Raw genomic sequence first — 12771 nt, 5'->3', positions numbered from 1 at the left:
GCTGCTTGACCCACTGAGTTCCTCCAGCAGTTCTTACTTGAGGACTGCATTAAATAGATCCTGCTTGGTGCATTAAATGGAATTTGTTTTATTAACGAGGCCTTGTTTGACAAACTAAATAGATTGTATTAATCGGATTCCATTTGCTGTATCAGATTGTGTATCCTACAATAATTAGATAGTTTTGGCACTAATGTTTTACTAAAATACTCAAACTAATTTATTTTAAACATACTCTGCCTTACTTGATTTATGCTGTGTAAATATGATCCATTTGCAAAACATTGATCGGTTTCTATATTAAGTAGTTTCTGTGTGCTATATTGAGTAATGTGGAAATGGCCGAGGCTTTGAACGACTATTCTGTGTCGGTCTTTACGGTGGAGGACACGTCTAACATACCAAAGGGCGATGTTATGGATGCGATGAGGGGGTGAGGACTTTGATACCGTCGCTGTCACTAAAGAGGTAGTGATGAGCAAACTAGTGGGCCTAAAGGTAGACAAGTCCCCAGGGTACTGAAAGAAATGGCGGAAGTTATAGTAGCACACACAAAAAGTGCTAGAGGAACTCAGCAGGTCAGGCAGCATCTATGGAGAGAAATAAACAGTCAATGTTTCGAGTCAAGACCCTTCATCAGAACTTCATCAACCTGCTGAGTTCTTCCAGCAATTTTTGAGTGTGATGCTCCAGATTCCAGCATCTGCAGAGTCCCTTGTGTCTCTGCGGAAGTTATAGTAGACATGTTTGTGATAATTTACCAAAATTCTCGGGACTCTGGGCAGGTCCCAGCCGATTGGAAGACAGTCACTGTTTAAAAAAGGATGTAGGCAAAAGACAGATAACTATTGGCCAGTTAGCTTAATGTCTGTAGTTGGGAAAATGCTTGAAGCTATCATTAAGGAAGAAATAGCGAGACATCTGAATAGAAGTGGTTCCATCAGACAGACACAGCATGGATTCAGGAAAGGCAGGTCCTGCTTGACAAACTTACTGGAGTTCTTTGAGGATATAATGAGTGCAGTGGATAGAGGGGAACAGGTGGATGTTGTATACTTGGATTTCCAGAAGGCATTCAATAAGGTGCTGCATAAAAGACTTATCCATAAGATAAGGATGCATGGAGCTGGGGGTAATGCAATGGTGTGGATAGAGGATTGGTTAACCAATAGAAGGCAGAGAGTTGGGATAAGTGGGTGTTTCTCTGGTTGGCAATCAGTGGTGAGCGGGGTGCCGCAGGGGTCGGTTCTGGGCCCACAACTGTTCATGATATACATTTAACAATTTAGAAGAGGGGACCGAGTGTAGCGTATCTAAGCTTGCTGATGACACTAAATTGAGTGGAAAAGCAAATTGTGCAGAAGATGCGGAGAGTCTGCAGAGAGATATAGATAGGTTAAGTGAGTGGGCAAGGGTCTGGAAGATGGAGTACAATGTTGGTAAATGGGAGGTCATCCACTTTGGAAGGAAAAAAAGATCAGATTATTATTTAAATGGTGAAAGATTGCAGCATGCTGTTGTGCAGAGGGACTTGGGAGCGCTTGTGTATGAATCGCAGAAGGTTGGTTTGCAGGTGCAACAGGTTATCAAGAAGGCAAATGGAAGGTTGGCCTTCATTGCTGGAGGGATTGAACTTAAGAGCAGGGAGGTTATGCTGCAACTGTACAGGGTACTGGTGAGGCTGCACCTGGAGTACTGCGTGCAGTTCTGGTCTCCTTACTTGAGGAAGGATATACTGGCTTCGGAGGTGGTGCAGAGGAGGTTCACCAGGTTGATTCCAGAGATGAGGGGGTTAGCCTATGAGGAGAGATTGAGTCACCTGGGACTATACACACTGGAATTCAGAAGAATAAGAGGGGATCTTATAGAAACATATAAAATTATGAAAGGGATAGATAAGATAGAGGCAGGAAGGTTGTTTCCACTGGTAGGTGAGACTAGAACTTGGGGACATAGGCTCAAGATTTGGAGGAATAGATTTAGGATGGAGATGAGGAAGAACTGCTTTTCCCAGAGAGTAGTGAATCTGTGGAATTCTCTGCCCAGGGAAGCAGTAGAGGCTACCTCATTAAATATATTTAAGACACAGTTAGATAGATTTTTGCATAGTAGGGGAATTGAGGGTTATGGGGAAAAGGCAGGTAGGTGGATCTGAGTCCACGGCCAGATCAGCCATGATCTTATTAAATGGCGGAGCAGGCTCGACGGGCCAGATGGCCTCCTCCTGCTCCTATTTCTTACGTTCTTATTAAAGTATTTGCCTTGTAAAATTGATGCTGTTGGGTTATTAAATAGACTTTGCTGAATGAAATAGATTCAGTTTATTGTTCTAAATAGACAGAACCTACTAGATTAAAGTGTTTCCATTTGCTGTATCAATTAATTATTTTCTGTCCTAAATAGACTGCAATGGTAAAAGTCTTTAGTTTACCATAAAATAGACACTGCCATATTTAATAGAATATATTTGCAGTATTAAGTAAGCTGCTACATTAAATACCTTATTATGATGTTAAATGTTCTTTTTTCCTGCAGTAAATTGCTGTAATAAACAGGTTCTATTTGCTGTATTACCCAGAAAATTGGATTTCAACCTTTTGGTTTAGTACTAATATCCATTTGCTGTTCCTGCAACAGATAATGCAACTGACCAAAAAGACATTTGAAACAGTTTCCACCCAGAACCTTGTGCTAAAATGGACTTGCGTGGTTCCCAATGGTTACTTTCTGGCCACCAATCCGAGAAAGGCGATCAGCCTTTAAAGACACAGTCCCCAGAGCAGCTAGACACCACCAGCACACGTGGCACCTACCATGGAGGAGAGAGAGGCTGTGGGGAGAACCCTCATTTAGTAAAAGAGACCCTGACATTCACCAAGGCATGGGCAATCATTACCATAGCCACCTCCAGCTGTGTCACTACTGAGACGCTCATTGATTATCTCACAGCTAAATCTGGAGGTAATGCTGTTTGCTCGTTTAAACACACTCTTTGGAAGGTATCCAAGCAACTTGCAATCACTTCTAAAGCCCCACTACCAGGTCTCCTGCTGACAGTAGAATGTCTATTTAATGGAAAAAGCAAAAAAGCAGTGCAATGTGTTCCCACTTGTGCTCTTGAGTGATCAATGATGGCCATAGATTACTCTGAGGCTCCAATTTATACCTGCAAGAGCAGAAATGGATCTTGTGCAAATACCAATGTCATTCTGTTTCTTTCTGCTGGTAGAAACATCTTAGAGGTGCTTTTTAAAAAAGTTATTCCTATGAGATCTGGGCATCCTTGGCAAGGCCAGCATTTATTTCCTTTCTCCAAATGCCCCTCGAGGCAGCTGGGGGTGAGGCGCCTCCTTGAAAAGCTGCCGTCCTTCTGGTGAAGGTGCTCCCACAGTGCTGTTGGGAAGGGAGTTCCAGGGTTTAGACCCAGTGATGATGAAGGAATGGCGATATGTTTCCAAGTCAGGACAGTGTGTGACTTGGAGGGGAACCTGCAGGTGGTGGTGTTCCCCTCCACCTGCCGCCCTTGTCCTTCTGGGTGGCAGAGGTCATGGGTTTGGGAGGTGGAGTTGGAGTAGCCTGGGTGGGTAACTGCAATGTGTTTTGGAGACGGTGCTCACTGCAGCCACTGTGCGCCGGTGGTGGAGGGAGGGAGTGTTTAGCGTGATGGGTGGGGTGCCGATCAAGGGGGCTGCTTTGTCCTGGACGGTGTGGGAGTTGCACTCATTCAGGCAAACGGAGAGTGCCTTGTGCCCTGCAGATGATGGAAAATCCTTGGGGCGTCAGGAAGTGAGTCACTTAACACAGGATCCCCAGCCTCTGACCTGCTCTTGTAGCCACTGTAATTATGTGATTGGTCCAGCTAGTTTCTGCTTAATGGTGACACCCCCCCTCCCCCCCAGTATGTTGATGGTTGGAGACTCAGTGGTGAGAACGGGTGCTTAGGCTCTGTCTCGTTGGAGATGGTGATTGCCTGGCACTGTTAGGATGGGAATGTTAATTGTCACATCAGTGCGGGTCTCGTTGCATGCAGCTGTATGCACTGCTTCAGTCACAAGTGCAGTTGCTGATGTGACTGGTGCATAAAATGCTTGGTCGCATTTTCCAGCTGGCACTATTTCAGCTGAGAATGATGGCTAGCTTGCTCCGAGCTAGGTTAAACCGTTTTTATGCACAGATGATGGACGCAGATAAAATCAATTCCCAGAAAATCAGTCCTGATGAAGGGTCTCGACCCAAAATGTCGACTGTCCGTTTCTCTCCACCGATGCTGCCTGACCCGCTGAGTTCCCCCAGCAGTTTGTATGTTGCCTCATTTTCTAGACAACTGTTTTCCGTAGCAATAAGTAACTGTGATGAATTATACAGACTAATTTTTCTGTGCTGATTAATATTAAAGAGGCACATAAGAACATAAGAAATAGGAACAGGAGTTGGCCATTTGGCCCCTCAAGTCTCTGCGACCATTCATTAAAATCTACTATCAGCCTGTCTACATTCCCTTGAAGCCCCTTTGCATTCTAGCATCCCCACATGGTTTTGTGCCATCTCCAAATGTAGAAATTTGGTTCCCTTCTGGCAAATTCTTGATGTAAGTTGTAAATAGCTGGGGCCCAAGCACCAAATCCATAGTATCCTCCTCGTTACAGCCCACCAACCTGAAAAACACCCGATTATTCCTACTCATTGTTTTCTCTCAATCCACACCAATATATTACTGCCACTTCTGTGTGCTTCAACCTTGTTCATTAGCCTGATCAAAAGGGGCCTTATCGAAAGCCGACTGAAAACACAACGACACCACATCTACTGGCTTCCCCTTATCTACTTTACTAGATACACCTTCAGGTAACTCCAATAGACTAATCAAATATGGTTTCCTTTTCAAAAAAATTGGGAAGGATTTAAGTGCCCTGATATTTCATCCATTATTCTGGATTCCTGCATTTTTCCGACTGTGGATGTCAGGCTGACAGCTCAGTAGTTCCCGGTTTACTCTGGCTTCCCCTTCTCAAATGGTGCAGTCACATTTGCTATCCTCCAGTCTGCAAGAACCAATGCAAAATCTGTCGACCTTTGGAAGATGATAACCAGAGCATTCACAGTCTCCACAGCCACCTCTTTCAAAGCTCTGGGACATAGGTCATCAAACCCTTGCGGTCTATCAGTTTTCAGACTCATTAACTTCTCTTGTACCTTGTTCACTGATACTGATTTATTTTACTTCATTTACACTGGACCCCTGGGTCTCCAGTATTTCTGGGAGGTTTGTGTCTTTTTTCATGAAGATAGACGTTAAGCTGTTTAATTCCTCTGCTAGACACAGCACAGAAACAGGCCCTTCAGCCCGACTGGTCCATGCTGACCAAGACGCCCATTTAAGCTAATTTTATTTGCCCGCATTTGGCCCATATCCTTCTAAGCCTTTCCCATCCATTGCTATTTCCTTATTCTCTATAAATTCTCCCACCTTTGACTGTGAACAACCCACTGTTCTCTTTCTTGTTACATACTTCTTACAATTAATTTTTATATTTCTCACCAGTTTACTTTCATATCCTACTTCCATTTCTCTATCGCTGTCTTGGTCCATTCTCCCAGACTTTCTATTTTTTCTGGCAACTTTACAAGCCTCTTCCTTAGACTTAATACTATCGATGATTTCTCGCGTAAGCTGTGGTTGAACCACTTTTGCTATAAATGTCTTTGTTCCTCAAGTGAATGTTTACTTAGAACACTACAGCACAGTACAGGCCCTTCAGCCCACAATGTTGTGCCGACATTTTATCCTGCTCTAAGATCGATCTAACACTTCCCTCCCACATAGCCCCTATTTTTCTGTCATTAATGTGTCTATCTCAGAGTCTCTTAAATGTCCTTAATGTATCTGCCCCCACAACTTCTGCTGGCAGTGGGTTCCACGCACCCACCACTCCCTGACATCCAGAAATACTGGAGACCCAAGTGTAAATGAAGTAAAATATATCTTTCTCCAATCACCTTAAAATTATGTCTCCTCGTGTTAGCCATTGTCTCCCTGGGAAAAAGTCTCTGACTGTCCACTCGATCTGTGCCTCTTATCTTGTACACCTCTATCAAGTCACCTCTCATCCTCCTCTCCAAAGAGAAAAGCCCGAGCTCCCTCAACCTATCCTCATAAGACATGCTCTCCAATCCAAGCAGCATCCTGGTAAATCTCCTCTGCACCCTCTCTAAAGCTTCCACATCCTTCCTATAATGAGGTGACCAGAACTGAACACAATGCTCCAAGTGGCAGGTAATACTTGTTGCAGGTAATGTATTGTTGCTTTAAATTCCAATCATTGCATGTTCACTGTCATGCCTTTCAGTGTCATTTCCCAGTCTGCCACGGTTATCCTGCCTGTCACATCTTCATAGATTGGAAACTTTGCTTTCAAAGTGCACAACATTACTTTCAAAAAACATAAAATGTGATCTCATTATTGTCATTGTTGGCAGAGGCCCTTGACAATAAGATTATTAATTAATCCTTTCTTGTTCCACAGGAGTAGATCTAACCTAACCTGTCCCCCATCAGACCCTCAACATACTTGTCTAGAAATCCACCTTGGATAAATTCCAGAAATTCATCCTTGACATTAGGGCAGGCACGATAGTGTAGCGGTTAGTGTAACACTATTACAGCGCCAGCGACCCGGGTTCAATTCTGGCCGCTGTCTGTAAGGAGTTTGTACGTTCTCCCCGTGTCTGCGTGGGTTTCCTCCGGACGCTCCGGTTTCCTCCCACATTCCAAAAAGACATACTGGTTAGGAAGTTGTGGGCGTGCTACGTTGGCGCTGGAAGCGTGGCGACATTTGCGGGCTGGCCCCAGAACACTCTACGCAAAAAGATGCATTTCACTGTGTGTCTCGATGTACATGTGACTAATAAAGAAATCTGATCTTATCTTTATAGATTGAATTCCCCCATGCATTACCCCTGTTAAACACACACACCACTAAATTCCTCCCTCATGCCATGCCTGATGTCACAAGTACTATTCAGAGGTCTATAAACTACTCCCTCCATGTTTTCCCCCCTCTGCTGCTTCTCAGCTCCGCCCAGACTGATTTGAGTTCGACACTGTGATCTGCCGAGCCAGTATCCTTTCCCACTACTGTACAAATGGTGTAAAAGGGCTTCTCTTTGCTCAGTTACATTGACTGTTTACTGTGTTAACTGGTATCTTTCAGGTGTAGTTAATTGACTCAGTAGCATTTATGAAATTCTGATATTTACAATAACCAGACTCTTAATTGAGTTAAAAGAGATCTTTATAATGTTCTTCAATAATCCATTTAAACAGACATTACTTATGCACCTGAGGGACCACATGGCCTACTCTTGCTTTTACTTCTGATGTTCTAGTGCAAAAATCAAAATTCTTTTGACACAACATTGATCTAAAACATCATACATGAAGTTAGTATAACAAAAAAGTAGACTTCCCTTTCATTCAGCCTCTCGATCTCCTATATGTTTAACCTGCCTGCCTTCTGAATTGCTCAGTCTTTAAACTTGCTTGACCTTTCACTCCTTTCCAGGACTCTCTTCGGAGTGGTGATTAGTCACCCTTTACTATATTAAAGAGACAGTTTTTTCTTCATGAATTGGTCACTATTTGCTGCATTAAATAGACTCTGCTGTATGATATAAATGATCTAGTCATAAATGGAATCTCTTATGTGCAGCAAATTGACTTTGTGGTGGTAAATAAACTTGGCAGTAAGAACTAGCCTGTGTGGTTGTATTAAGTAAGCTCTGCTGTGTTAAATTGGTTCCATTTGCTGTATTAAGTTGTTTTTCTGCTGCAGTAAAGAGACACTGTTGTATTGGATAAGTCCTCTTTGCTGTATTAGATACACTATGCCATCTCAGGTATTCACTAAAAGGGCTTCACTTGCTTTAATAAATAAATTTGCCAAGAAACTGGAATATAATTTCCTTGGCATCTGTGCCTCCCCTCACCTCCAACAAAAAATTTGGAAATTGACTCCAAACAAGATCAGAATCAGCATGATTTCTACCCCTAAAGCTGTATTAGGTGGCCACCCGTGTGGATCTTGATGGCAGCACTCTAGATTCCACTGAGCTTCTGATACTTTCTGCACAATGTGCCATCCCTTACTGGCAGAGTCCCCGAGGTAGCTACACAGTGGCAGCAGCACACACTGCGAAAGCTGGAGGGAGGGAGATGGGGAGAGGTGGGAGCAGAGAGAGAGAGACGTGCTGTTACAGAGGGAGAACATAGGCATTCTCATAAGTGAGCTAGGCCAAGAGGGAGGTGCTATGTGCCACGGAAGGGAAGGGAGGAGGGTGGAGTGCAGGAGACTCACGAGGACAAGCATAAGAAGAGTCTGGCAGGAGGCTGTAGAGATCCTGTCTTCTAGGAGTGAAACTGAGACAGAGAAGTAATGCTATAAATTTTTATCATGACCTCACTAGGTATGTCAAGTTGAGCTCTACAGGAATATAAATACTGTTCTTACATATACTGTACACTACATGCACATGTGCACACATATACACATACACACACACACACACCACACACACACACACACACACACACACACACACACACACACACACGAGCACACACACATACACACATATACACACACACACATACACACCACGCACACACATATGAGTTTTGAATTTCATTCCTTATCTATAGTACCGACCCACAGGAACACAAGAGGCTGCAGATAGAAGTGGTCACAGCCCAGTCCATCACGGGAACAGCCCTCCCCACCACTGACAGCAGCTACAGCAGGTGCTCGCTGTTACAGCGCCAGTGACCCGGGTTCAATTCCAGCCGCTGTCTGTAAGGAGTTTATACGTTCTCCCCGTGTCTGCGTGGGTTTCCTCCGGGTGCTCCGGTTTCCTCCCACATTCCAAAGACGTACGGGTTAGGAAGTTGTGGGCGTGCTATGTTGGCACCGGAAGAGTGGGGATACTTGCGGGCTGCCCCCAGAACACTACGCAAAAGATGTATTTCACTGTGTGTTTCGATATACATGTGACTGATATATAAATATGTAATATCTAAATATCTAAGAAGGCAGCATCTATCATCAAGGATCCCCACCATCCGGGCCATGCCCTCTTCTCGCAGCTACCATCGGGCAGGAGGTACGGAAGCCTGAAGTTCCACACCACCAGGTTCAGGAACAGCTATTTCCCTTCAGTTAGTCCGTTCTTGAATCGACCTGCACAACCCTAACCCTACCTCAGCAACGGAACACTACGGACCACCTCCTGTGGACTTGTCTCTGATTGTATTTTTTTGCACTAAGGTCTTGTTTTTGTATTTTGTTTTGTAATGTACAATTCATGTATAATTAGTGCTCTGTTGTCTGTGCCAACGTGCCTGTGATGCTGCTGCAAGCAAGTTTTTCAACATGACAATAAACTTGACTTGACTTGACTTGACGATCTGCCCCGTATGATTCTCCAGTGTGGTAGACTAAGTCAATGTGGTCTTGTAGCTGCTGGCTTGGTGATCCTTCATTTAGAATGGCAGCTTATGACATGCATTCAGTTCAAATGCTGCCAGCTCAGAGTGGAGCGCAATGATCTGCTCATGGGGTGCTCTTCAAATAACGACAGCTTCACTACTTTGCTGCAATTAAGTGTGAAATGACTGACTTCTCTTATCCACCATGGAATACAGCCCGATAGGAATTCAAGTTGACTCTTCCCTTGAAATTCTTCTCCCATACAGGCTGTGCTCCATAAAGACTTTTAATGGCACTTTCTGAAGGTGCCTGTGAAAGACTGCAGGGTATTAGCAAGGCAGGATGGTCGGTCCGTCTTCTACGAGTATTTTTGTTCTCTCTAACAAGTTGCATGATTAGGTAAGGTTCCTTGACCAGGGCTGTACATTTAATTGATGTGAAGTGAGTCGTATGTGATTATGTTTCTTGGGAGCCTCCAACTGAATCTCATGTCTTCAACTGAATCTCTGTGTGAGTGCACTGTCTGAGAAAAAGAAAACTGCTGATGCTGGAAATCTGAAATAAAAACAGAAAATGCTGGAAATACTCAGCAGGTCAGGCAGCATCTGAAAGAGAAGCAGTTAATGTTTCAAGTCTGGGTTCCGATGAAGGTTCCCTGACCTGAAATGTTAACGGTTTTTCTCCCTCCACAGATGCTGCCTGACTTGCTGAGTGTTTCCAGCATTTGCTGTTTTTATTTCTTTGTGAGCAGAATTGTTTTGCTTTATTGAACAGACTTTGAGTTACCCACCTCGGTGGGAAAAATAGAATAAAAGAGGATGGTAATAATATGGGAAACGACAGACTGTGGCACGAAGGGATAAAGAGTACATGTCTCAGAGAAAATCAGCAGATAAGGCATCATGAAAGGACAGAATTAAAGACTTGGTACTTGGATGCTTGTGGCACTGAAAACAAAACAGATGACCTGAGAGTGCCAATAGAGATAAATAATACGATCTGATGGCCGTCACACAGACATGACTAGAGGACAACATAGGTTGGGACCTGAATATTGAAGGGTACATGACATTTTGGAAGGACAGGAAGCTGGGAAAGGTGGCGGAGTGGTTCTGTTAATTAACAATGGTCTGAGTGCGATCGAGAGCAACGACCCACGTTCAGGAAACCAGGATGTAGAAGTGGTTTGGGTGGAGATGAGAAATAAAGGACTGAGGTTGCTTGTGGGAATGTTATACAGGCCCTGGAAGGGTCACCACACCAGAGTATAAAGGAAGAAAGAATGGGAGCTTGTCAGAAAGGTCCAGTGATAGTCAGAGGGCAGTTTCAGTCTACATATAGACTAGAAAATCAGATGTACAGGAGTAGTGGAGATGGGCAGTTCAGTGTCTTCAGGGTGGTTCTGTAGAACAGCACACTGTGGAACCAAGGCGAGATCAGTCTACACTAGACCGGGTATTGTGCAATGAAACAGGGTCAATGACCTCTCAGTGAAGGCACCCCTCGGTAGCACCGATCGTAAAATGATTGAATCTTACACTCAGTTTGAGGGACAGAAGAGTGGGTCCAAGATGAGTCCTTTAAACTTAAATTAGAGCAGCTACGAAGGATGAAAGCAGAGCTGGATGAAGTGAGCTGGGGTCAGTCAGTGGAGACACAGTGGCAGCTGTTGATGGGGATCTCTCAGAACACACAGAGCACATACGTTCCATGCTATAAAAGGGGTTGCTCATTTAAAATGGCATTGAGGAGGAATTTCTTCACTCAAAGGTTAGTGATGCTTTGGAATTGTCTACTCCAGACTGTGGAAGTGGAGTCCTTGGATACCTTCAAGGTCAAGATGGACAGTTGTTTGGTTGAGAAGAGAGTCAGGAATTCTGGAAGACAGGCAGGGAAGTGGAGCAGAGGCAGTGAGCAGATCAGTGATGACCCTATTGAACAGCAAAACAAGCTCAAAGGGCTGACTGCCTCCCTACCTCCCACTTCCTATGTTCTTATGTTCTGATATTCTTTCTTTGCATTGTTATATACTCTGTTACATTAAACATGCACTGCCTTATATATTAAATATGTCGTTATTGCTGTATTTTAGAAGGCTGTGGATATTGCTTGCTTTATTGAATTATCTGTGATATTAACCAAACTCTTGCATTAAATAAAAGTTGCTTGCTATATAACATAGATTCTCTTTGCTGTATTGAACAGACAACATGAGCTGGGTTAAGTTCGCTGTATTGAAACTTTCTTTTTATTGTATTAAATTGTCTCTGCTCTTTTAAATACTCTGCTATATTAAATAGAATATTGGCTCTATTAAACAGATTTTCCTGTATTAAAGAGATCGTATTTGTTTTATTAAATGGACACAGTTTCCCTGTGTTTAATCAATTGTTTTCTGTATTAAATAAATTCTGCTTTGCAGCATTAACTTGACTGTTGGTTGCATTAAATAGACTCCATCTTCATTGAGAAACAGAAGCTGTTTTCTGTATAAAATTAAGAATTTTTGATGCATTAAATAGTTTACACTATTAGATAGACTGTGGTTATTGCAGTAAATAAATACTTTATCGCAGTAAATAAACTGCTGTATTAAAGAGACACTTTGCTTCACTTAAGTGCACTTTGCTTGCTACATGTTTATTTTGTTATACCAGCTTTGTTGCCACAAGTAAATTCTGTATGTTCAAAGAATAGACTCCATCGTAAATACATCTTTTTTGCCATAATCTATGTGTGAATTTAAGCATCTTCTCATTCCAACTCAGTGACCAAAACAGTTGTGTCAATATTCAAGTTCAATAAATAAATGATGTGGGATCAGAGGGAATACAGTGATAAATGTACATATTCCTTACCCTTCCGTTGATATCCACTTCACCCATTGCTTCTTCTGCCGCCTCGCTTCCCAGCATTTCCCACAGAAGCTTGACGTTGTTCTGACCACAGGTCTCGTTTGGGTCCCACCCACCATTTCGCTCAGATTCAGCAGAAGAGTAGCCTTCCGCCATATTGTCGAGGCTCTCCAAACTGCCGCTGTAGCCCTCTGTGGGATCCAGAGCAGGCTGATCGTAGCAGGGCACTGCTGAGATGAATTCCTTCACCCTTTGACATAGAGAATCCCCGCTGTTCGCCATGATAAGAGTTGTCACGCACTGGTCTCAGATCTCTTCTGGTCTTTATATCATAAAATCATAAAAGGACTCTGGTTAAAATCTAGTTGGTATGCTTAACCATTACTAGACGTGATACCACCCACTTTCCTCGAATGAATTGGTCAGTCTTGAAA

The 12771-nt window shown here is 43.3% G+C and overlaps 1 protein-coding gene across 1 annotated transcript in view; it reads right to left on the bottom strand.

Annotated features, from left to right (window-relative positions):
• Nucleotides 1–12416, bottom strand: part of LOC127566914 (ankyrin repeat domain-containing protein 33B-like) — a 38292-nt gene extending 25876 nt beyond the window's left edge. Inside the window, exon 1 of the mRNA XM_052009434.1 lies at nucleotides 12341–12416. Within this exon, the coding sequence (XP_051865394.1) occupies nucleotides 12341–12397 (57 nt within the window). The 5' untranslated portion in view covers nucleotides 12398–12416. The remainder of the gene's footprint in view (nucleotides 1–12340) is intronic.
• Between the last annotated feature and the right edge of the window lie 355 nt (nucleotides 12417–12771).

This window comes from Pristis pectinata, chromosome X, assembly GCF_009764475.1.
Source record: "Pristis pectinata isolate sPriPec2 chromosome X, sPriPec2.1.pri, whole genome shotgun sequence".
NCBI lineage: Eukaryota > Metazoa > Chordata > Chondrichthyes > Rhinopristiformes > Pristidae > Pristis > Pristis pectinata.
Note: the sequence above shows the minus strand (reverse complement) of the source record. Positions and strands in the feature narration are given on the sequence as shown.